This window comes from Micromesistius poutassou (genome assembly GCF_964030765.1).
Source record: "Micromesistius poutassou genome assembly, chromosome: 22".
NCBI classification, from domain to species: domain Eukaryota; kingdom Metazoa; phylum Chordata; class Actinopteri; order Gadiformes; family Gadidae; genus Micromesistius; species Micromesistius poutassou.
In genome coordinates, this window is record NC_140292.1 from 4,410,541 (window position 1) to 4,437,466 (window position 26,926).

At 42.5% G+C, this 26,926-nt stretch overlaps 1 protein-coding gene across 3 annotated transcripts; it reads left to right on the forward strand.

Annotated features, from left to right (window-relative positions):
- Nucleotides 1–962: 962 nt before the first annotated feature.
- Nucleotides 963–25,716, forward strand: hook3 (hook microtubule-tethering protein 3; the record flags this gene model as incomplete). 3 transcript variants are annotated; one of them, XM_084486892.1, is made up of 25 exons in its annotated part: nucleotides 963–1,112; nucleotides 6,893–6,978; nucleotides 7,354–7,426; nucleotides 7,627–7,677; nucleotides 8,405–8,537; nucleotides 8,764–8,831; nucleotides 9,046–9,108; nucleotides 9,391–9,474; nucleotides 9,988–10,050; nucleotides 11,775–11,938; nucleotides 12,765–12,905; nucleotides 13,186–13,273; nucleotides 13,741–13,854; nucleotides 14,350–14,460; nucleotides 14,801–14,885; nucleotides 15,475–15,544; nucleotides 17,016–17,156; nucleotides 17,541–17,628; nucleotides 19,438–19,472; nucleotides 19,599–19,681; nucleotides 20,090–20,190; nucleotides 20,805–20,909; nucleotides 21,058–21,129; nucleotides 21,554–21,690; nucleotides 23,789–25,716. In XM_084486892.1, 25 exons carry the CDS (start codon nucleotides 963–965, stop codon nucleotides 23,811–23,813), a joined length of 2,331 nt encoding a protein of 776 aa, XP_084343018.1. In that variant the 3' UTR covers nucleotides 23,814–25,716. The 3 variants fall into 3 exon arrangements, with proteins under 3 accessions (XP_084343018.1, XP_084343019.1, XP_084343020.1); XM_084486893.1 differs by having other exon boundaries at nucleotides 988–1,112; nucleotides 23,164–25,716; XM_084486894.1 differs by lacking the exon at nucleotides 9,988–10,050 and having other exon boundaries at nucleotides 988–1,112.
- Nucleotides 25,717–26,926: the final 1,210 nt, after the last annotated feature.

Sequence of the window (26,926 nt, forward strand, 5' to 3'; positions counted from 1 at the left end):
TTCTTGGTTTACCCGGTCTTTAAAACTGTTTGTATTGTTAAAAGCATTTGTAACGGCCAGACACAGGAAAACAAAAATAATTAAGAAATCATCATACAATCAAATATGACTGTATGACGTGACATTTTTGAATGATGAGTGATGATGAGTTTATGACGCCAAACTAGGCAGGTTGTTCATTGGAACCTTTCTCGAAAGCAGCAATCGGATGTTATGGCTTACGTCACAGCGGGATTCATTGTTGATTGTATCCGCGTGAAACATACGATTACCCATTTAATGACATTGATATCATACACATTTCATCAGAATAAATGAGGATACATGTATGGTGGCATTGGAAATGATCGTTTTAAATGTATCAATGCAAAAATACAAACGACACCTCTTCAGCTCATAGTGGTACTTTCCCACGTACATTTCACAGATGTATGATTATGTCAGATGTGTGATGGACGTAAGGTATGTATTTAATTTCAACGTCAATCAAATGCTTACAGAAACGTTTGCATTCCTTCGTCACAGCTGGCGAACCCACACACCCTGTTTTTTCTTACAACCAGGAGGTTATATGTTTTAAAAAATCGACATTTTCAAATCGAGTCCAATAAAACATTATCCTACCTAGCATATACGGACGATTGTTACTTGTGCGGTCGAGTATTTTCGTACGGTCCTCCCCGTAATGCTACACCCTGACTTTAAAAAGTCGTCTTCATCATTCCCCACCTGTCCCCACCTCTTTAATCTTGTGAAATATACAACTAATCACATTATTCATTCGCAATACTTTCTCACCCCGTCTACACTGATTCCCATTTTTCCTAACCTGAACAATATAAAGATATTTAAGACGAAAAGTATTCTCGGGTTCTTCTTTAAACCCTATTGGCCCAGTGCGTCGCGGCCCGCCCCTCAGCGACCCCGGACCGTAACGACACGCGAGGCGCTGAAAGCGGAATATGTCAGTGATTGGCCGGACGGATTTGCAGCGGAGATCTCCTGAGTGTACGAGGCACACTACGTCGCCTGTCTCTGTTTTGCCACAAAAGTCTTCGGCAACGATGAGCACTTTGGACCGAATGGAACTGTGTGAAAGCCTATTAACATGGGTAAGTCGTGTAAAGGGAAGATTATTGTATTACGTGGACTGACACACGGCCCCTAGTAGATCCTGGTTATGTTAGCATAGCACTCCAGGCTAATGTTAGCAATACGGGCTACGTTGACGTTAGCTGCTGGGTGGCTGTCGGCCGGAGCATAACATAACAGAGGCATACGCTGGTTACGTATAGGGAATGTCGTTATCTGTGTGGTTGTTTGGGCCGGCTAACGGTGTGTTGGTAGCGAAACCGCTGGAAAAACGTTCAGGGGTGTCCTTTTAATTTGAGTTTTACTTTAATTGATAATGTCATACATTCGACATAGCTATGCTTAAACGCGATCTGTGCTAGATAATTCTAGACAGATCATCACTGAGATATAAGGCTTTGCTCTTCATAGCAATTATGCCCATCGTTATGGAGCCGATCATCCACTGTACGGGTGCATTCCTTACGTCGTTTTACCTTATATACCTTAGGGTTCTCTAACACAAAACAGAGTAAACAAATGATGGTTCGTATTTGTCCTCTAATAATGCGTTCAGCAAAACCTGACGAGACACATTGGGCTACAGCACAACAGTGAGCACTTTGTATTCAACAAAATGATTGACTCTTTGGTAGCTCGTGTTTACACTGGCCTATAGTTTAAGATGTCCTATTCTAGATACCGTTATCATATGGTTTTCCTTACTCGACATAATGCATCCCTGAAGCACTGTACTCAAATCAAAATTATTTCCAAATAGTCCAGATAATACTCGGCATGTGGAATCGTGCATTCAGCATACAATTGAATCTTGTTGTCAAACTCTTCTTGACGCGTGTGCACATTTGACATTAGATTCCTGACTGATCCAAACACAAGCCAGCAGCTAAAAATACAGATATGAAGCGGGCAGAGATGCAGATGACAACATTGTTATTCTGGTCTACCTAGTGTCATGCAAGGATGCTGGAGGATTCAATCACTTACACTCCTACATCCTCATAGAGAACCGCCACTTGCCCATGCTTAATCCATTCAACAAAGGACATGGCCTTTAACTTACTCTCCTGGAAATAATCGTCATTATAATTGTGCAGTCATCTTATAATGCAATATCAGGAGCTAGCCAGCCTCCCCAACACTAGCCAATTTCTTCACCGGATTAGTATATTTTATTTTGAATGTAGACACTCGAACAGCTTGCAATGGTGCAAAAGCTATGTATATGGTTATGATTATCATAAGCACTAGGTGGTCACCTTTATGATCAACTGTGAAGTTGCTGTTGTTAAAGTGAATGTGCTTACACCTTGTTAACGCCCCTTTTGTCCATACAAACACCCATTTGTCCATACATGGTCGTTCACCAAATGGCTGAAAATGCCATGAGAGGCTTCCCATCACCATTTGGATGATGCCATGGTTGCCTATCAGTGTGAATGGATGTGTTTCTGACCACATTTGAAGTTAAAATGGAAATGGTACAATTATATGAGGCCGCTGTCCTTCCCAAACTATCATTGAGCCAGCGTGTATGGTCCAAGCCTAAATATATATTGACATGGAACTTCGATATTTATTGTTGATATGGAAATATTAACGATCAATGATCACTTGAGACAAGTTACAGCCAGCAAAGGAACAGAACAGGCAGGAATATCAGAAATGAATGTGAGCTAAAATTAATTCTTCACACTTGTCAGCCCATTGAAGCGTATTGTGTAACTCTGTTTAAGACAAACATTTCCACTAAACATTTGTTAATGTTTCAGTATTCTTACATTGTACCTGGCATCCCCAATTTAAGTTGTACTCTTTTCTTGTTTATTGCTTATGCTTATTACTTATTATTAATTCGTATAAGCTACTCAGGAGTTACGCTTGCAAAAACATGTTGAAAATGGAAGTAAGAACTAATATCTGTCTATTAGGACGTAGTCTCACAATTCAGATTTTGGATTAATATCTGAAGTCTGATGGCAGAAGAGCTAAGATCTTTTATTTGTTTTGACCAATCATGTTGCTGGAGGCGGGCATCTGTGAGCGCGTAATTAGCAAACACAAACTTTAACTGATCATCAGTGTAATGTGTTCTGTTGTATATAATGATGGTAATGGTGAGAGTAAAAGGGTCCCTTTGATGAAATTGTAGTTTTACTTAATCTGCTGAACACTGTTGTTCAACGCCCAGGGATTACTATAATCACAATGAGGTGATTCACAATGACACAGTAGACTGGGATTAGCCTAGAACTGTCTCTCCAGAAGGAATTGTACCGACAAACTCAACCCAAGTCCGGATGGTCCAATCTGGGCTGCCAGAATAATGCCCTTGACTGAAACACTGAATGCTGTGCTGGATTTGGCACATATGTTTTGGCGCATAGTCACCAATGTGTTGGAAGATTAAGTCAGCAAAACACTTTGAGTCCCTCACCACTGCAGTAGTATTGGTTGGTTGACCTTGTTTGTTGACCCTAACATGAAAATAAATAAATAAATATAAATTTTACTCAAACACAGCTTCAGACAAACACATTTTTGACTAAAGTTTGAGTAAATTTGGTTTAGTCTGTCTTTTTCTCCCTCTTGCTGTCAGTTTGTGTGTTCATTGCTGCAAGGGGGCCACCTTGGTAATTGTTTTTGCCTAGCATGTGCTATTGTTTTGGTTCAGCCACCCAGTGCTGTGCCCCTCACAACAAGCAAGCTGACTGAAAGCTTAATAAAGAAATCTGGCATTCTTGCAGATACTGCCGGCCGGGCAGGAACGGGAGAAAAGGCCTCCTTCATTCCTCTATACATGCTTTGGTTACAGATCAGTCTTTGTTTTTCCGTCAGTACTAATTGGTGGCTTACCAATGGAGCAGATAATCTAGTTTTGATGCAAAATCTAATTTTGAATGTTGCATTCATTCCATGATGCTTGTTGTATGTTTCTGCTCGAGGGATGTTGTGCAAAGGCAAAGCCTTAAGGAAATGACATTGTCTGTTCAATTTTCCTTGCTTTCACGTCGTCTATGAATTGTTATTGGTAAAAAACAGATATTTGAAATATGTAGGAATCCAAAAAGCGTAAAATCTTCTGCATTATTGTCCACATTTTCAAATACATTCAATGTTCGGCAAGTTAATCTACACTTGTGATGTATGATTTGAACATTAATTGTGACCTCAGATCGTTTGAGCTGCTTGGTCACAAAAAGGTGAGCTGAGCTAAGCCTTGCTAGAACATCATGTGTGTAAACACACAAAGCTCTCTTCATTTCGGGGGCCGGGTTGGCCCTTGTTGTTGCCCCCATGAACAACTAACATGGCTATATGGAAAATAGCCTTGACTACAGTGAAAGCAATAGCCTTTCTTTATGGAATGGAGATTGTACAATAGGATATAATAGTAAAAAAAGGATGTGGCCTCAAACAAGTTATGTTATTTCATTTTAGCAACCAAATATTTTGCATATTGAAGGCCAATGATTCGAGCCAAGAGCTGCCACAAATCATTTCAGCAGTAAGAGATGCACTACAGTATGCCCAATGTTTGGAACATGGCAGCACTAGCCTTTGTTGCTGGTATGATCACACTGGAATGTCAACCGTCTTGCGCTAATTCGAGTGCGAGAACACTGTGTCAAATGTCTCGCCATCTTGTTTACTGACTCGTACTCTGACTTGTACACACACACACTTTGTTGTTCAGAGTGTGTTGTTCAGATTAAGACGGCTTCTAAAGACCCTTCCCTGCATCAACAATCTCCAAACAGAGAACTCTGTAACCGCACTGCGCCTCCAGTTTGAACCAATGTGGTTAAGACTCTGCAGTCCCCCCCCCCCCCCCTCATACTAACAGCAGGTTGAAAGGTGCGTGACCCATGCTCGTCATCCTGGCACAGACGGGTTCAAACTCTCCTGTCTCCTGGATTGTTGCTTCTGTGTGGGGGTGATGTCACATGTCTTGGCCAGTCATCATGTACAGGATTGCACATGGATGCAATCTGATGTGACTTGCATGAAATCCGATCATATCTTTCTGACATTTTGTTAGCTTCTTGCTGCAGGTTAAGCAACCCTCTCTGACACTCAATTCAGGACCATACTTGTTTTATCGATAGTAAGGTGCACACTGCCCCAACCAACACCAACACCCAACTACAGAATGTTGGCCAAAGTCGGCAGTCTCACAACTAGCAATCAACTGCAGACGGCCAGATCTCACCAGACCACAGCCAGCCACCCATGGGTATGGCATGGCATGCTGGTCTGAGGTTGGTGTTCGTTGGAGCAGTGTTACAGTGCCTTTTTAGACCTACTGAGGAAATGATGTGGTGTGGGTGACCTCAGAGTTGCAGCTGTTTCATCAGAAAATATGAGCCATGAACTAGAATGCCTGATCACGATTCCCTAATTCCTTTTTTTGCAGAATTGCTTCTGATAGTCCTTAGCAAAGCTACCAGACAGCTTTGTTGTCTGTGTTGTCTAGTATTGGTCGTGGTGATGTACGTCTCTTACTCGTTATCTAGCTAGGGTTGACTTTGTTCTGTTTTAAAAAAATAAATAAAAAATAAAAATTCTTAAAAAATAGTGAGATAGGCTAATCAGGAATAATTATGCACTTTTGCAGTCCTAGTGCCTTAAGGAACCTGCAGGGAATTGCAAAACCATGCAATAAGGAGGATTTTGAAGGCACACCCACAGTCTCCGCCAGGCTTTCTCTTCCTGCTTGCATTTCCAACATTCCTTGTGCTCTGGCTCCCCTCCTCCTCTGACACGTGGACCTCTGCTTAGACAGCTGCTCCTCGCTCTCTGTCTGAGACCAGGCCGGTTCCTCTGAGACAAGGCCTGTTGGTCTGAGACCAGGCCTGTCCGTCTACATGACACCTGGCCTGTCAGTCTAGGGGAGACCAGGCCTGTCAGTCTGAGACCAGACCTGTCAGTCTGAGACCAGGCCTGTCAGTCTAGAGAAGACCAGGCCTGTCAGTCTGAGACCAGGCCTGTCAGTCTACAGGAGACCAGGCCTGTCAGTCTGAGACCAGGCCTGTCAGTCTGAGACCAGGCCTGTCAGTCTACAGGAGACCAGGCCTGTCAGTCTGAAGGAGACCATGCCTGTCAGTCTACAGGAGACCATGTCTGTCAGTCTACAGGAGACCAGGCCTGTCAGTCTACAGGAGACCAGTCCTGTCAGTCTACAGGAGACCAGGCCTGTCAGTCTACAGGAGACCAGGCCTGTCAGTCTGAGACCAGGCCTGTCAGTCTGAAGGAGACCAGGCCTGTCAGTCTGAAGGAGACCAGGCCTGTCAGTCTGAAGGAGACCATGCCTGTCAGTCTACAGGAGACCAGGCCTGTCAGTCTACAGGAGACCAGGCCTGTCATTCCGCAGTAGACCAGGCCAGTCAGTCTGAGACAGACAGGCATGTCAGTTAGGGGTGTAACAATAAACCTATATGTATCGATGCATTGATTCTAGAGGCCACGGTGCGGGTTGCATCGATTCAAATCACGTATCGATTATTAATCCGTTCCGTTTTATTCTAATTGTAAAAAAAAAAAGTATGATTTGATTTCTGAATACAACGTCAACCCCCGCGCGTCGGCAGCATCGTGGCTCCGCCTCCTCCACACGGCAGACGAACTCAAACACACACGGCAGACGAAATTAAACGCACACGGCAGACGAAATCAAGGGCAGAACATAGCCTCTCCGCAGCTCCACGAGAAACAGCATTCTGCCCATCAATGCTGCGTGAGTGTGACTCCTGCTGTCGTCTGTATCTTGTTCTCATGGTGAATTGTTTTTTCCTATTAGATCCAGACGTTTGGAGTGGAGGCCCCATGCAAGACGGTAGAAGACCTGACCAGTGGCGTGGTCATGGCCCAGGCGCTCCAGAAAATGTATGAATACCAAACTCTAAATGAAATCAAGTCATGATGATGGCCTCTCTGTTAGGTTTTTCTTTTTGATGATGTGTTAACTTTATTTTGCCCCGGTCAGATATTGACTGCATACAATGTTTTATTTGGCTCATTCATGACAAGAAACTGTGTCTAGAATATTGGGTACGCTTGTGTTCCACCTGACATCTGAGTACATTTTTATAAATGGCTATAGTTGCATGATTATGAACTATTGTCTTACTTCCTGATGATCCTTTTGATGATGTAATTTGAATAGCTCCAGATGGATCAAGTGTTTTCTCCATCTGGGGCATTCGTTGTTGTGCACTCTCCCTGGACGTACTCATAGATTTGATCAACTCCTTTTTCCAGAGACGGGTCATTTTTCACAGACGGCTGGATCAGTAGGGTCAAGCCTGAGGTGGGGGACAACTGGAGGTTAAAGGTGAGTGTTGCTTCGTCTCACCTCTTCAATGTTTTTCCATAGTCACGGTACCTCCATCTCGCTCTACCTGTCCCGTGATTAGTAAGCTAATGACTCCATTTATTTAAGTGAAATCAAAGCTTTATTGAAGCTGGATGTATCGTCACCCTGAATGTGTTGATTACAGTTGTGTTTGTGTCTTTTTCCTTCTGTGTTTTCAGATAAGCAATCTCAAGAAAGTCCTTAAAGGTATCCTTGATTACAACCAAGAGGTGAGAAAACAGCCTTATGAGTGTATAAAATACCTGTTACTGGTTTCGTTATTGTATGTTTTTGTATTCCTTTGCTAAGTGATTCAAATTCATGCATGGATGTTGGAGCTTTGTATTTTGTGGGTTATTGTCATTGTTACTACCTGGAAGACTTATTTTGAAATGCAGGGCAAGAAGAGGTATCAGGTTAGAGGCGTGAGGGCACGGGTTCAAAAGCACAGTCTCCACACACTACCGCTATGCCCTCTCCAGTACAGACTTGATCCTTGCTCCCTATTGTACGTTTAGCCGAATGACTTGTGTTTGTGTAATCTCTGGGCCTTTGGAGTCCCCATGTCGGGGTGTAAATGCTGGCTGCTAGGGGCATTGGCATCAGTTGACCCGGGAGCTCTCCTTGAAGTGCAGGAATGTTGAGCTCCATTACAATCCGCTTAGCTTTACTTAGGGCCACTAAACAGCGGTGTCCAGGGGGAACTGTGGAAACCATGCGTTCCAGGAGTCTCTGAGCACTATCGAATACGAATTAAAGTGCACAGTTTTAGTCCCTACATACATGATTGTAGTATCGTTTCTCGGAGACCATCTTTTTGCTGCGTTACCGTACCGACGCGTGTAAACAAGGCTCCTGGCTGAATGCAGAACATCATTAAACGTTTACATTGAGGCCCTAATGAGGCCCGCTATTAAATGGTTGGGGCTCATTAAAGCATAACGACCCCTCTCTCAGGTGCTCGGCCAGCAGATTAATGACTTCAACCTGCCAGACGTCAACCTCATCGGGGAACACTCGGACGGGCCAGAGCTCGGCAGGATGCTGCAGCTCATCCTGGGCTGTGCGGTCAGCTGTGAGCAGAAGCAAGGTGTGTGTGTGTGTGTGTGTGTGTGTGTGTGTGTGTGTGTGTGTGTGTGTGTGTGTGTGTGTGTGTGTGTGTGTGTGTGTGTGTGTGTGTGTGTGTGTGTGTGTGTGTGTGTGTGTGTGTGTGTGTGTGTGTGTGTCGGGCGGAGTGTGGGCTGTGTGTCTCTGATCAGTTGTACCCGGATCTGGGTGCTTGGTGTAAAATACACTGATTGTCTGTTTCTTCTCAGAATACATCCAGGCCATCATGATGATGGAGGAGTCGGTGCAGCACGTCGTCATGACGGCCATCCAAGAGGTAGAACTCCTGCAGCTGGTCGGCTAGAATGCACTGACCCTGAGCCGCACGGGTGGCTTTAAGTAGACCAAGCTAATTGACAGGCAGGGGATTTGTCCAATCAAATGTGGACTGGGAGTGAAACTTTTCCTGATGTTATTTTCTTACTGAACTGTGAAACAGAACTAATTGGTGATGAAAGTTTGGCTAAGGTCTAATCCCTCTCCCTGTCTAGCTAATGAGCAAGGAGACTCCAGTGACTGGAGGTAACGACTCCTATGTGGAAATAGACAGACAGGTATGGACATTTCCTTCATTTTCCTTTTCAACCATACTCTGCTAAATTTATAGTAATGTTGCATAATTTCCCATTTCCAATAGTGCAAGCTTGCAAAGTATATGTCCGCTAAATTGTATATTTGGTTTTATCCTTATTTATACGTTTTGTAAATTAAACAAGCCAAATAGGACTTGACTCAACGTGAGGAGGGCTGTCTCTCTGATTGGTTGTCTGACATTGACAGAGGAAGTGGAAATATGAGCTGTATATTCAGGAAGTGTTGCCCTGGTTACCTTTCAGCTGAAGAAGACGGCGGAGGAGCTCAATGAAGCTCTTGCCACCAAGGATGAGATCGCTCAGAGGTGCCGAGAGTTGGACATGCAGGTCTGTACGGAGATCCTGTCCCTACTGCCCTCCTGTACATGTGAAGTATGGGAGGTTTGACCATCAAAGCACGTGTTCTTAAAGGGCCAGTATTTCAACACCAGGTGTAATGTCGTGACCCAGTTGATTAACCCAGATATATACGATTGATTGATCAGCCTACCAGCCTACCACTGATTTTACATGCCTTTTAAATGTGTATCCACTTGACACCTGGTGATAAAGTAGGGGTCCGGTATTTTATTTAACTCGTACTCTGCTGGCCTTTAGGATAACCTTTTGACGATTGTTCTAATGAATCTAGATGCTTTGGCTGTATAGTCCGTTTTACAATGAATAACACAGTATTAATGATGACTTAAAACCTTAATGTGCAACCTAGATTTGACATCCCTTGATCAGGTCTAAACCTTCCTCCTTTTTAACCCTGGTCTTAAAGCGTTCCATAAGAACCTAATCTATTTTCCCCACCTCATTCCTGACGGTGTCACTGCTGTGTGCCTTACTTTAAAGGCTCACCATGTCCAAGAGGAGCGAGATAGACTGAGGTTAGACTTTAATGAACTAGAAGAGAGGGTAAATCCACACTTTTCTTTCATTCTCCCTTCTCATCCATGGTGTGTGCAGTGTCTAACAGCCCTGGATTCGCCCCGCCTGCTTGCCGTAGCTCCCCTTTTTGGAATCTAGGATTCCCTTTGACTCCCCCACTTTTTGAAGTTGTGCGTGTTCATGTGTGTGCATTCTTTGCACCTGCGTGTGTGCCTAATGTGTGTGCGCACCAGTCGGTTGCATTGCCGTGTGGGAGTGTCAAGTCTCACCCCTCGACTAATAACTTCCTCTGTTGTCAACCCTTGATGTTTTTCTATGTATGGTCATGTGACCAGGGTGGACAGGAAGGGGACAAGCTTTATATTTTGGACCCAGGGATGCTACAAGACATTATAGGGGCACACTGGGCAAAATCAAGAAAAATAATATTCAGTTTGCAAATATTTGAAACCTGATGTATACTTGATTTAAATTTGATCTTAATTGAAAGATTTCATTTGTTCACATTTGCATCAGTGTTTCAATGTTTTTTTTTAATTGTATTAATCTTTTACTGGTCTGTTTCATAGTGGAGAATATAATGCAGTATGCAAACATACTGTAACTGGCATTATGGGACATGTAGTCTTATTTTATTTATATTTTAATCTCTTTCAAAAGTCATTTATTTCTCCTGTTAAATAACTTCTTAGGGATGAATGAAATGTAATAATCATAAGAGATAATCCTTTTCCTGCTTAGCTGCATATAATGAACAAATAGACGCATTCCCACAGGCACGTAGCCGTTCTTGTTGTCTAAAATTTAATTAAAGTCCCAAAGGAATCCTGTTGCCTTAGGCAGCAGGTCCCAAAACCGGGTGTCTACTTCACTGATGGTTTTTATCTCATTAAAATCAAAAACCGTTAAATTACAAAACGATAAGGGCAAAAAGCTCTACATATTATGCTCTAAACTCTTGAGGTGGCTGACGGTAGATGTTTTTTTAAGCAGACAAACTCGATCTGTTCATGCAGTCGTCACCATTTCGGCACCAGCCAACAAGTCGCTGCTTGGCTGCTTTTGCGCGGCGGTTGCCACCCTGCCTATCACATAATAAGGCCTCGTAAAACTGCATGTAGCCCTGTTGGCGTTGTCCCACTTTTTGTTTGTTTGCTGTTTTATTACACAACGGAATAGCAGCTATTTTTAATATCTGTAACCATTTTACTGTGTCTTACAGGACAGTTATATATAAATTTATCTTTTTATCATTTCAAAGATGACATATCAAAAGCAAACTGCTAAATCACTGTTCATTCTCTTCTGTCCTGCTTTTCAATTCTTTCCACAATTTTTGCTAATCCTCTTCTACTATCTTGTTTTCCTTGCTTATTCTGTTTTGGTTTCATCCATGGTCCCAACTCCCTTCCTTCCTTCCATTACCTGTCTTTCCCGTTTTCTCAAACTTTCCACTCTCCCCTCTATTTGTTTTGCTGTGCAATTCCTATACTCCCGTCTGTCTACAATACTCTCCCTTTTTTCATGTAATTTGTTTTTTTACACCTCCCTCCCCACCCCTGCTCCTCCATTCATCCCACGCCTCCTCCTCCCTCCCCTGCTCCTCCTCTTCACCCTGGTCCTCCTCCGATCCCATGCCTCTTACCTCCAACCCTCCTCCTCCTCCTCCCCATCCTGCTCCTCTTCCTCCTCCCCCTGCTCCTCCACCCATCCCATGCCTCTCCTCCCACCCCTGCTCCTCCTCCTCTCAGGTGACAGCTCTGCAAGAGGAGAAGGGCAGCCTGCTGGCGGAGAACCAGCTCCTGATGGAGAGGCTGAACCACTCTGACTCCATAGAGGACGTCAACAGCCCCGCTGGCCGCAGACACCTGCAGCTGCAGACGCAACTGGAGCAGCTGCAGGAGGAGACCTTCAGGCAAGACCTTGTCTCACAAATGAGGCCATTGATAATCTGAAATCTTGGATATATCATTTAAAGTGTGATGGCAAACAAGCTCAAATCTGGGTGAAAGGGGTGTTCCACTTTCTGGTTCTTCATAATTGTTTTGCCCAATCAGGTGGCTGGAGGAGGGATCTGTGTGTGTGTGTAATTGGGGAACACAAACTCTGCCAGCAGTAGTCAATTGTCTGTAAAGCCTTGAAATCACCACTGTGTATACTGGCTGCTGTAGACAGTTATTAAAATCTCCTGAAAGCATCATCCACTTGCGCAAATGGGTTGTCTTCGGTAGAATATCTCGGTAGTTGCGGTAGTCTCTGTCTATCTTGACTTCAAGGTAGAAGTGGAAGAAGTGTTTTTAGGTCAAGAGGCTAGACATTATTAGCTTTTCACATCGTTACATTGGACTGAGCTATTGTTTTCCAGGGCCTGTTTGGTGGGCCTTTTGGGACACACACTCTTGAGGTTTTTTTATGTGCTAGCTATTGAAGAGATTAATGCATTTTATACATTTTGCCATGTTGTAAGTGGTTTGCGAAACCGTTACTCTCAATAGCTGATCTTTATGAGGAGCTCTTTAAAAAACACCATGTAACTTTATCTTAAAACATCTACATGTTACACACGTTTACTGCTTAAATGGTCAAACCATACTATTGAGTCATTTAGCAGATGCTATACCCAAAGCAACATGCCTTTCATTCAGAGCAACGTCAATACGTAGCAGCATCTCGCCTGACTGTGGACACTTGGGATCTAACTCCCCAACCCTAACCCCTGTCCCTCGATGCTCACCAACCAGGTTGGAGGCGGCTAAAGACGACTACCGCATCCGCTGCGAGGAGCTGGACAAGGAGCTGGTGGAAGCCCGCTCCCAGAACGATGAGCTGACCTCGCTGGCCGACGAGGCCCAGTCCCTGAAGGACGAGATGGACGTGCTCAGGTGGGGGTCCGAGGCCCGGCTGTTTGGGCTAGCGTGAAGGGGAGGGGCTCAGCTTAAGGCGGGGCCTAACCTGTTTTGAGTCAACATGTGTTGGGTTTTGGGAAGCTTGAGTGAATTGGAGTAATTGGTGTTTACATGCAAAGGTGATGCAAATAATCCATGTTGGGATGTTGACTTTGGAATATTTCAGAGAAGTCATGAATCTGCACTATGTTTGTTTAAAACATAAAACACACATTTTATCATGAAAGTTCAAGTCTACTTACCCTTCCACCCACAGGCATTCCTCAGACAAGGTGTCCAAACTGGAGGGCACAGTGGAGTACTACAAAAAGAAGTTGGAGGACTTGGGGGTCCTCAGGAGACAGGTACACACACACACACACACACACACACACACACACACACACACACACACACACACACACACACACACACACACACACACACACACACACACACACACACACACACACACACACACACACACACACACACACACACACACACAACACGTACGTCTCCCATTCAAAACCAGGGAACCCCTGCTCATACCAGCACGTATTGCCCAATTTCAAAGGGATTTTCCTTGGTTGTTAGGATCAATTAATATGAATATTCAATTGAAACTATAAATTGTCATTGCATATCCACTTTCAGGGTTAAATGTAAACAAAATATATATAATACTTTTAAAATCTCCCTATTTATTGCAATCGTTTAATCTTTCAAGTGATCATCAAAAAGACCATTGTTGTTTTTGGTTCAGAATAATGATGAGTTGCAGTTTCTGAAGTCGTCCTCACGGCTTGTGTTTGTGTCACCATTTGTGCAGGTGAAGCTCCTGGAGGAGAAGAACACCATGTACATGCAGAGCACCGTCAGCCTGGAGGAGGACCTACGCAAGGCCAACGCTGCCAAGGGCCAGCTGGAGACCTACAAGAGACAGGTACGGCTTTCAGAATAAACCTCTTGGTTTCTTAGCAACCCACTGTTATGTTCTTAGATAAATATCCACTTACTTTCTCAATCGCACATGGGAATAGTCAATGGTCACTGTCATGATGTTAGTCAATACTTCCTATTAGGATTAGTCAAAGTGAACTCTGGGTTCTGTAGTTCAATAGAGCAATGTTTGAGTTTCCTCTGGTAGGAAAAAACAGAACACTGTGTCCTACAGATATGAATCATACGAAGCTGGCTTATTGTTTTTGCAAATGTCATCGTCATGAATGCATGCCAATCCAAACCATAACAGCACAGCTATTTACCTTTTGCATAATACCTTTCGCAAGTGCCAAGTTCAGCAGAACACCACCTTCTACCCCTCCCTCGTCATACATTTAACTTTCATAAAGCCCTCTAAGCACATTAGTGTCTTCATTTCTAGTTTGTACATGCAGGTTTATGATTGTTTACTGTCTGCTTACTGTTTGCCTTGCAGGTGGTTGAACTCCAGAATAGACTCTCAGAGGAGTCTAAAAAGGCAGACAAGATGGAGTTTGAGTACAAACGCCTGAAGGAGAAAGTGGATTCCCTACAGAAGGAGAAAGATGTACGTCGCTATCAGTTGCTCTTATATTACTTGTAGTAGAGACTATATATTTTTATCGTTTAACACAGGATGTGTTAAATGTCATGGATGTCTACCCCTTATGAATTAACTCTGTGGGAGTGGCGGGTGAAATAATTCAGGCTATCGCTAAGAAATATGCTCTAGATTATGTATGATATTTAGGTTGGGCTGTTGTTAAATCAACAAACCACAGAGGTGTGTCTGCTGTGATTACTGATGAATATCTACAGATGGTGAAATGTGATGGTGTAAAGCATTCTCTGAAAACCTGTTTTCCTGTTTAATTTATGTGTATTCTTGTATTGTTTTCTCTGTCTAGCGTATGAGGACAGAGCGAGACTCCTTGAAAGAGACCATCGATGAGCTGCATTGTGTTCAGGCCCAGGAGGGACAGCTCTCCACAGGTACAATAAATACATGCATGGATGTAGACATGAATACATGCACAGCTGAAACATGAACACATGATCAGCTAAGATGAATATGCTATGAATATATGCACAGATGTAGATATGAATATATGCACAGATGTAGACATGAATACATGCACAGATGTAGACATGAATACACTCATTTCCTATACCACATCGCTCATTATAACGTTATAATCGTACACAACGACGGTACTAAAAAAGTATTAAAAAACTTTTGTGTGGGTCATAACCATGGAAATGACACGCCCCTCTTTCATAGAACTCTCAATCCAAGACTTTTTTTTAATCACATAAGGTTGATGTGGAAACAGTGGGTTCACTGGTTCTTTAAATCTTCTTTGAATAGAACATTATTAAAATTGACATTTACACTTGCACCTATAATATGCCAAGATGCATAATTGCCTTTGGCAATGACAACAGATAGAATTTTAATTAATAAATTACCTTTGATGAATGGAAGATATTATTTGTATCTTGAAGACGAGTTGAACCGGGAAGTTTGTGCTTTTCCCAGTATCCCATTTGCATCTATAATACAAATCTTATGTTATTTTAGGTTTGTTCCCACTGGCCACAGCAGAGGGCTCTGATTCGCTGGCTGCAGAGATCACCACCCCTGAAATACGGTATGTCCCTTTAAACCAACACAGGAATCCCAATTACATTGGGATTCCTGTATCTAGCAGTTCCGGTGCTAGATACGGGAATAAATGTCCTTAATAAATTTCTGTTCTTAAATACAATTTAGAATTTATATCTATAAATCTGAGATGAGCTGACGATAAGCTGATGTAGGCCATCATGAATGTTTTTGTCCCCACTTCAGGGGTTAAACTTCAGGGTTTAACCCCTGAAGTGTCTGGACAACATGTGTAAAGCGTTTACCGAAAATAGCACATTTATTACTTTGTTATGTAATAACCAAAATCCATTTGTCAATAACACGTTGTGTCCATGTGTATGTGGCTGCATGGGTGCAAGGGAACCATTAAGATCACTGAATCTCTTCCTGATTCTGCTAATGCAGATTGGAAAGGCCTGTGTGTGTGTTGAGCATCTGGAGCGCAGGAAGTACATAACCTGCCGGAGTGGCGTCAGACTGACTGTTGCTTCCCGACCCATCTGGTATTCATTGGGTCCCCATAGCTCCAGGGACAACTGGTAGCCACGATTTAAAGTATAAATTTCAATATGTTGGTGTGCTTCTTTTCTTGTGGTGACTTAATTTTTTCCCCATTCATGTTTTCTATTTCATTTTTAAAAAGAAATCGAACAACTGCGAGACTAGTTTTCTTGAGAGGGATTCATTGGCTTCATAACTTGAGTTTCAACTGTATTTCTCCCACATATGTAGATGGTTTTCTACAATAGTTGGGCCAAGTTTTTTTGCCAAGTCGATTGATACGTTCAGTGAGCATTCCCTGTGAACTGTGCACTGCTCTGACTTGAAATACAGGCCACTCACTTGAGGAGCTCTTCATAGACTTTTAAGAGACCTGCATGTAATCTCTCTGGCCTAGTCAGTGCTACCCAGCAGCAGAGAGCTGTGAGTATGTCTGGAATCATGTTGTTTCCAGTTGGCAAGAAAAACAGTGAGCCACACCCTGAGGAGTTCAGAGCTTAAAAGCACCCTTCCCACAGAAGAGGATTGCCAACTTTCTATTCCATCTCAAATTCATACTAATTATGGATGATGGTAAAGTTGCAATTAAATGGAGATTTTGAAAATATCTTATATTTTAACATTTAACACGTTTCACATTACTTTTGAACTATTTATTTTCTCTCTTTTAATAGCACATCAGGCAAGAAATCGTCTGTATGCTGTATGAATCAATACAGCTAAGTGGCGAGTAAAAGGGGATTGAAACGTTTGATAGTTGAGACTTGAAAAATATTGGCTATTAATGAAAAAAATATACACTGGACCACATTTGTGGGTTTGTCGCCGTCTAAAGGTAAAAAGGGGGTGATGCTGATACATACGTTGAGTTGTTTTTATACGTGCATTTTTGTGAACCCCATTTTTGTTATGTTCGGAAATCTACATTTCAATGAATTATCAGTTCATTGAATCTGTTGATGTGTTTTCCACAGGGAACATCTGATCCGCCTGCAGCACGAGAACAAGATGCTGAAGCTGGCCCAGGAAGGCTCGGACAACGAGAAGATCGCTCTGCTGCAGAGTCTCCTGGAGGACGCCAACCGCAGGAAGAACGAGCTGGAGACGGAGAACAGGTCGGGGAACACGGAACACGCGCGCTGCAGCTACACCACACGTTCCTCATGTTTGATGGGATCCATAACAAACGTTCAAATATTACAAGACACTTTTATCTCAAACACCTAAATTAGTTCTGACTAAGGCAAGCTCATTTAGCAAAACTAAATGGGCAAAGGTGTTAGTTGCATTGTATTGTTTGGGCAAAATCTTTAAGAACATCATATTGAGGGAAACCATGCCCATGTTTTAATACGCTGTATTTGTACACATACAGATATACATACACACATGCCTAACTGACTACAAAGTGTCAATAGCTAACCCAACCACTTTGAAATGCATTCCCAGAATTGTATTCCCAGATTGCTAACGGAGCCCTCGGTTCACTCCACTCCCAGGTTGATCAACCAGCGTGTGATCGAGGGGCAGGGCCAGGTGGAGGAGCTGCAGAAGAACCTCCAGGAACAGGGCGTGAAGGCGGACGATGTGAGTACCGCAGTATAGATACTCTCTCACCATGTGAGAGTATCCAGACACTATCGCTTAGACCAGGGGTGTCAAACTGGTGGCCCGCCAGATAATATCTAATGTCTATCAGAACTGGCCCGCCGGCATATCGCATTTCAGCGTTAACGCGCGTCTTGGAGTGGTAACCCTGGCGCGTCAATCTTCGACAGCCCGTAATCCTGTACCATCCCGTACCTCGGCGCGGTAACCCTGGCGCGTCAACTCCGGCAGCAGCCCGTAATTCCATACCCCCCGCACCCCCCCCCCGTCACCAATTCCGCCCGCGGACCCTGTTATAATGTGATTGAGTTTGACACCTCTGGCTTAGACACTCTCACCAGATGGTGCGAGTACTGCAGTTTAGATACTCTCACCAGTACTGCAGTATAGATACTCTCCCCAGAGGATGTGAGTTCTGCAGCTTAGATACTGAGTATTTGTTCATTTTATTTGGATGTTTGTATTGCCTCGGCATACTTTTCTTTTTTTATAATGTCTATAGTCTCTTATTGACATTTATTGTATTTTTTCAATTGTCTGAGGCAGTGCTTACTGTAATGGCAACCATTTCCCTTAGGATCAATAAAGAATGGAAAAACAGTTTTAATATTATAGATTATTATTATTATAGAACATTAGTAGAAAAACATGAAATGTAAAATCTCCAAAATCTCAGGGACACATGAACCGAAAAGTAGGGTCTGGATTACCAGGATAGTGTATCGTGTGCAGACTTCTGTAAATAAACAAATTCTAGAGTCTATCCCCGAGGATGATTTCCTATTTTCTCATTGGCCTTTTGCTCTTGTAGTATCATTAGTTAGTGGTGTATATTGTGCAGTAATAATTGAAACCAACCCAGTTGTTACAGTGAAGGATATGTAAACAATTTTGCGGTTGGTGTGCAGTTGTTATTTTCTACCCCTCAGTAAATCTTTTGATTTTCCATTTTCTTTTCAAACCTGTTCTCTTCTATCAGATCATAGTAAGTATGACTTGGGCTAGGGACCCTACAACATTTCTGTAGAGGTTGTGTACAGCCTTTGTCAACCTCCTAGAACACATGCAACAACTCAATGTGAGACATACGTTATTAATGAATTAGTTGTTCCTTATTCAAAGAGTGTAGATCCTTTTCAAGATCTGACCTTGCAAGATGTGTATCATTTTCCAGTTAGATTTGTTGTATGTTATTACATTGAGTTTTTTCATGTGGAATAGTTATTGTTCCTCTTTCTGGATTCTTACCATCTCTGCATATTACCTCCTAAATATCTAGATCCTCTCTGAATCTTCCTAGAAGAAGATTGTTTTTTAGAAAAAAAACACTTTCACATTCTCTTCCTTAGTAGAACATTTAGCTGGGTTTCTCACCCAAAAATTCCTTGTATTGTCTTGCTAGAACAACATGTCAACTCTTCAACTGTATATTTTATCCTTGTAGAACTTTATATTTTTCTGATTTACCTCTACTCATTTATGAATATGCATTTCATATAGTGACAAAGATGTGGTTTCACAAATTTCTCAAGAACACCACAAACGTTCACATAACACTTGAGAATACGAAGCAACTTACAAACACAACCCAAGTATAATATCTAGCCAAATGAGGTTTAACATTTTGGCTCAAAGTTTCAACATTTGGCCATCTCCGAGCCAGGTTCTTCATATTAAAAATCTTGTGATTCCCCACAAGATGTCCTAAACATGTTGACATCCCTTCTGCTGTCTCGTCCTGATGCCATCAAGTTGTTTCTGACAGTGTTTTGTGTTTTTGTTTTGCAGTCTGCTAATATAAAGAAGAAGCACCAAGAGCACATGTAAGTTCCATGTTGTATACATCTATATTTGCTGATGCCAGGCCGGATTCGTTTTCTCTTATTTCATAGGCGGTGACTCTCCCATTTCTCTGTTTTTGTGTTTTAATGCCCCGTGTTTCTGTACAGGGACAAGCTGCGGGAGTTGAACGATGAGCTGTTGAAGAAGAATGCTTACATCGATGACATGGAGCCCAAGTATAACTCCAACTGTAAGTCTTCAATACCATCACTAGTATAATTCCAACTGTAAGTCCTCAATACCATCACTAGTCTCACTGGTATAATGCCAACTGTCAGTGCTCAATACCATCACTAGTCTCACTGGTATAATGCCAACTGTCAGTGCTCAATACCATCACTAGTCTCACTGGTATAATGCCAACTGTCAGTCCTCAATACCATCACTAGTCTCACTGGTATAATGCCAACTGTCAGTCCTCAATACCATCACTAGTCTCACTGGTATAATGACAACTGTCAGTGCTCAATACCATCACTAGTCTCACTGGTATAATGACAACTGTCAGTGCTCAATACCATCACTAGTCTCACTAGTAGAACTCCAACTGTAACTCCTCAATACCATCCCTAGAATCACTCTATTTGTGTTTTCTCAGCACAACGGGTGGATGAACTGGAGGACGCTCTGAAGAAGAAGGAGGAGGACATGAAGCAGATGGAGGAGAGATACAAGAAGTACCTGGAGAAGGCAAAGAGTGTGAGTGGACTAGCGTGTATCCACTATATATAACCATGGAGCCCGAGACCTATACGGCTACAACCTCTCCTCTATCTAGAACACTGGTAGCTGGGGGTTGGGGGGGGGGGGGGGGTCATGATACTAGCAGAAACCACAACCTTGAGTCACGTATTTGGAAGTTACAGTATATTAGGATTACACTAAAGGCACAACCCTCAGCTTAATTGTTGTTACATTTGTCTACATATGGGGCAGGCAGTCAGGTGATATTTCTAGAAGAAATTTCTAGAGGTTAAGATTCCTGCTTCAATTGCTGCTCTGCAGAACAAACATGAAGAAGCTTATAGAAATGTACAGGCTGAAACACCTCCACATTGTTTGTATGTGACAATCAGTCATGAAAAAGGCCCTAACCTGGCATTATACCTGCTGAAGGAAAACTTACATTTAGTCAGACTCAGACTATCAGCTTCCTACAACCAGAATGCACCGTTGCTTTTGGGGGTGGAGCCATAACCCTCGGCTCTGACTAGCAATGGTGGTTGAGCGTCAACACTGCTTCCCCATTATTCCTCTGTTTGCTGGAGTGGAATCGGAAATGAGGTGTATGTGTGTGTGTGTGTGTTTTGCAGGTTATCCGAACATTGGACCCCAAACAGAACCAAGGCTCCGGTCCGGAGGTGCAGGCCCTTAAGAACCAGCTTCAGGAGAAGGACCGAATGCTCCATTCGCTGGAGGTATACTGACGACACCTTAGTGTCATCTAGTTGTGGCCTAAGTATTCTATAGGCCACAACTAGCCTCAAGTAGACCATAGGCAGCAGCAAACCTATTTAGTTTAGATTGGCCTTACATTGAGGACTCTGTGCTGTTTCCACCCAACAGAAGGAGATGGACAAGACAAAGACCCAGAGAGACTACGAAGAGAAGCTGATCGTCTCTGCCTGGTACAACATGGTAAGAATCCCTCAAACTGTAGCTAACTTTCCACAACTTTTTACCAATACACCCAATGGCTTGGGTGTATTGGGTGTATAGTTTGTTTTTATTACTTTTTTCTACAATGTAGAGAACTTCGAAGACTAGTTGGCCTACCCTTCCATCTTTCTTTTTTCTTTATCCTATTCATTTGTACATTGTTGTACATGCAAACCATGCACCACTAGGGGGTGCTATAGGCTTAACTTAGTGTTGAAGCATTGATTTTAATACTACTTTACACTCATTTGGATAGATAGATATAGATATAATACTTAATACTACTGGATTTATTTCTTGATGAATCAAAGTTAGACTGTCTGTCGGTATCTTATCAGCTAGAGCTGCACCATCAGCAGCGTGTGACCGCTCCCTCTTCTCCCCCCCCCCCCCCCCCCCCCAGGGCATCTCGCTGCAGAAGAAGGCCGCAGAGGACCGTCTGGCCAACACGGGGTCCGGCCAGTCCTTCCTGGCCCGCCAGAGACAGGCCACCAGCAGCCGCCGCTCCTACCCGGGCCACGTCCAGCCGGCTACCGCAAGGTAGAGCCCACCGCGGCTAGGAGACCCCCCTCCCCAGTCCCCCCTCACACACACACCCACCCACCGGGGCTACACTATCTTCCAGCACCAGCACACACCGGTTACCACGATAAGCCAAGTCCAATATCGTTTTGGGAGGTCCCCCCCCTCCGGCCCCCTTCATTTAGAAAAATAAAGTTCTGGAAACAAGGCTACAGGACGACCCCCGGTTGTCTCCATCCGGTCAGATCGACCTCCCTAAAATGGCCAACTCATGAGCCCCTTTTGCCCGCTGACTTGAGTTTTTAACACAAACCTTTTATCCCCCCCCCCCCCTTCTGTTGCCTGGTGTTCCTATAAATGGCCGCCCCCTCGCTTCCACTAATGTTACCGTCCTAACAAAAAACAAAGACGCCTGGCGCCTCCTTCCCCGACATCTGCTGCTCGCGGCGTCAAAACGAAACCTCTCTACCTGTCCTGGTATACCTCTGCACATTTCTACCTGCTCTCCGGTAACGGAGCCCAGGCGACGCTACGCGACGGAGACGTCGGAGTCCGACGGGATTGAGGTTTTTTGGTGGTGATGGACGATCTGTTACGCGTGGATGTAGCTCCGAGCAGGCGACCCAGGCGCCAGTTTCGTCTTTGGATACAAACGGATCGTATTTTCTCGAAGGTTCGCTCCGTCTCAAGTAAACACTTTTTTTTTTTGTTCTCTGGGTCTTCTTGTGGAATTGGAGTCGTGGCCGGGAAAGAAAGTGATATGGGGTTTGTGCAGGATGTTGGTTGTGTTGTGATGAGTCTGGTTAACATGTTGTCAGTGATTTTAAATGATGAGTTAGTGTTTTTATATAATAGCAAAAATGTATTGTCCTTTGGAACAGGTGACCCGTATACACTCCTGACTTACACTTTACTACACCACTGTTAAATAACCAACTCATGAGATGAGCTTGGCATAGAATGTAGAAAGAAAGATGTGATTCTTAAGAGCAGAAGCAAGGGATCTCCTGTGAGGTACATTGACAGTCCGTAGACCTAGGAGTGTGCTTCTGAAAGACCTCATGATACAGCAATGTGTGGCAGGGAGAGATGGCCTGACCCCCCCCGTGGCTCACACTGGAAACGAGTGGACTCAAAGTCACAAAGTAACATGGTTATAGTATTTAGGCCATGGACTTGTTATTTTACGCTGATGATTTAAAAAAAAACAACAGTGTTTTGTTTATTTACCTGATTGGACATTAGGGTTTAGTAATCACTATCTCGGATGATAAATTAGTATTTAGCACAGCATACAGGCAAAGTAAGTTTCAGTATTTATTTTCACCCACTAGTATTCCTGTCGCTGAGGTCATTCAGCCCTGTTTTTCCAATGCATTTGAAGCTGAAGTCTTTTTGGTTTTCATCTACAAAGTTAATTTCGACGCTTAAAAAAACACTATGCTTTCCCCGATTCATCTGACATCTGGCTTCTCTCTTTCCCCATAACAGCAATATCACTGCATGAACAGCCCTCCTCTAATCAACTCACAGACTGGACCGGACCGGCCTGGACTGGACCGAGCTGGTCCAGACCGGACCCCACTGGTCCAAACCGGCCGCTGTCTCGCTGCATGACGCCAGGCCTGCGCTTGTCCGCCCCCTTTGCCTGTGCTTATTGTTTGTTTTGTTTTTGTTTGCATGAGTCTATGTTGCGACGTTTGCGAGCCTGTGCAGTAACCTAGCCATCCGCCCCAACATCAGCATGGTCGCTTAGCAACCGCCTCCCTATGCAGAGACCAGGTGTGTCCGCTTCTGGGACGTCCATCAGAGCGGAGATGGGGGGGGGGGGGGGGGGGTCGATAAATCCCCTCCCTCCACACTCCATACTTCCTCCTGTTATTTTCAGTTCTTCTCTTAACTTTGCCTCCCCTGTTCGCTCATTTTCTCATAATTCATCTGTTTTCATGGGCATGGATGCTTGCTGCTTTTACACGTGGCAAAATCATTTGACCTAGCAATGACGTGCTGACTGTCTGAACACCTTGACACTAAACCTTGGACCTCCTCCAGGATTCAATCTCAGCTTGTGTTCCTTCTCATTTCTTTACTTTGTTACTTTCTCTTTCTGTTTCAGATCCCGTTTAAAAGCGCATAGTTAATATAAAGAAGAACTGAGGGAGATTGCATAAGAAATGCAACACAAAAATAGGAAGTCATTTTGTTTATTGCTAAAGACTGAGCTGGCATTCAAGAAAAGCTGGGGGCTACATTAGTGTTAATGAGCGTGGTGCATTATGCTTCACATTGTTACATTCAAACCTGACAACAGTATTAAATCCATCTTTTTTTTGTATTAACCCGTTAAAGACTTAAAAGTCGGGCCTAAACGATACTTCATTCACTTTAAGACAGATATATATTGTGAGATGGTTTGTTATCAGAAGGATACATAAATACCAATTAGTAGTTTGATTTGAGAACATGCGTTACATTTATCATGGGGTCATGGATGGCTTTTACCTTTTCTTTTTTTTTATGGCCCCTTTTCTCAATATATTTGCTTAGAATATGTATTCCTATTTTTGTTTTGCCTGGTATTTTATGTATATTGCTTTAAATTATTAATTTGCTGGTTATACAGCTGTTCGTATTTTTAAAGTGCTATTGTTTTTTTGTTTTGTTCTTAATACTGTTACAGAATCAGTTAGTGTTGATATGGAGTTTTTTTACTAGAACAAAATACTGTTATGTGTTTTTATTATGCAAGAAAAGGAGATTAGCGTTATATAATTGCATTGAAGTGTTTGACTTTTTACATGAAGTAAACAAGGCAAAATCAGTCTCAGTGCAACCGTTGGGAAATGGGAAAAATGTATCTTCAGGAAAACATTAATATCTTGAGGATGAATTAGATTAAATGCATTAGCAAATGGAAGTGCATTTAAAATTATTTACGTGAGATTGAAACAGACAAGCAGTATTTCAATTATGTAATGTTGAAACCACAAGGATATTGTAGCCGATTTCAAATAATAAATAATTAACAATAGGTTTTCCCACGTAGAACTAGCCGTCTGTATTTAAGAATAACCATCCTATTTTTCCAAACTCTGTAGGTAGAAAAAAAACTGCAATGCAATCATGAATCATTTGCAATGTTAATGCCATTAATGGTATTGTTTGTCGTTTTATTTTATTTTATTTTTTTGCATGTCTCTTATTCTTCATTTTTCGTAGCTATTGCTGTTAACGTCTCCAATTGAAGATGTAAATGAGGAAATATCCAGAACTTTCCTCCCCGTCCAACACCCTGCCTCATTTTCACCTGGATCGCACCCTGTTCTAGCGTCACCATGGTGACGGTGGGAGAGAAGGGGTACCGTTCTACCCCCCCCCCCCCCCCCCCCCCAGAGGGGAGCCGGTTTAGTACTGCCCTCCCTTCCATAGGAGGGGTCTTGTGCTTGTTTTTATTTCGAGACGTACTTCAGACATGCAGAGCTCATTCATTCAATATCAAAGACCTCCATATTTATTACTTTTTCTCGACCAATAGCAAAAAGAGAACTCAACTATTGGCTATTGGAGAATTCCATCTTTCTTGTTTCAAGCACTCTTCATGCTGCAGTATCAAAACCGCCATCTGTGTTATGGAAACATTGTTTTTGACCATGGTGACAAAAATCCCAACCAGAGTTGCTTGACTTGGTGCAACCGTCAAGAGACAGTTACATATGTATTATAGAGGGTTAAAATAACCCGTTTGGAAGGTTAACATCTCTCACACCTTGTGCAATGGTTGTTCTATTTCTTTTTTTTATTAATTAAGGATTTCTCTATTTCACTTTTTTTTTTTTTTTTACATTTAAACTGAAGTAACATATAATCTTTCAATTTGCCAAGTTTTATATTGCTTGTATACAAACACACCATGTACATATTGTGTTAGGAGGACGTTTGAGTATGGTGGTTGGTGAGTGGCTGCAGTCAAATGGGATTCACATAGAATCTGTCAAACCACAGCTTTGTGGATTAAGGAAAAATACAAGTGCTTCCCACACTGCAGATTTTGGACAAACAACATTGTAAATAAAGCTTGTATAAAACGTAGACAATTTTGTCTGTTTTGTTTTGGCTAATCATATGAGCTGCCTCTATTGAGATGGAAGGTAACGGCATGCATTTCATTACAATACGTTTTGTTATTGGTTAACAATTTACAATAAGGGTACATCAATTTACCATTGTTACCAATAATTACCAGTTAATCTTAATAAAAATAAAAATCACTTTTTTAAAATTTTAGAAATCTCAAACAAACTTTGGAACATACAAAGATTCCTCCATTAAACGACGCAAGTGTGTAATGACACTTTTATGAGATAATTGTTATTATTTAAAGTTCTTAATTTAATCCGGTTGGTCTCATTAAGATCATTCCTTCACATGGGAGACCTGACCTAGACAGTAAAGTTGAAGCATGACAGAAATGGATGAGGCATAGCCGATAAACACTGTGGTGGTTAAGAGTCAACAGGATGGGAGCTGTGGTTCTGCCCAAGCACATAAGGAACCCCCCATTAGTATGGTGTAGGGATAGAAGAAAACAAGTAAACCCAAATGGAATCAAACCAGAATGTTAGAAAGGGCCAATACTGACCGCTCCATTGGCAGCTCTTTCAATCTATTTAAAAAACTCATTGGTATCTATTGTTTAATCTTCTACACAAGCGTTTACATTACAATGATGGAAAAATACATTTTTGAGGCATTTTTCTGTAATATATATATAATATTTGCTTTGCCAATTTAGATTATAATCACAACTCTTCCTGATCTCTTTAGATTACAAACATGAACACAGAACAGAAGTATTTGCAAAGTATGCCGTACTGCACTGCCTCCTGTGGTCCAACACTGGGGGTGCTCTACAGTGAAACATAGTAATACTCAGTTTTTTGGGACTATCACCGCTGATACACCCATATACTGTTGCTAGGTGTTACTCCTAATAATTCTTCCTCAATCAGCCTCATAGCAGGACAATATGAATTGTATATTTTGTAAATACTAGCAGACAGCAGCTGAATCCTGAAACAAGCATATGGTTTTGCTTTAATTCGTCTTTGTGTCAATCGAGAGAATATCCTCTTGCTAAGCCTAACCCCATATTGCTTCTGAAAACTTCTGACAGGCTTTTGGCTGTTATATTATCGTATTATATTATACTGTTATTCTATTATTGTAGCTGTCGTTTGGCAGAGTTTCATATATC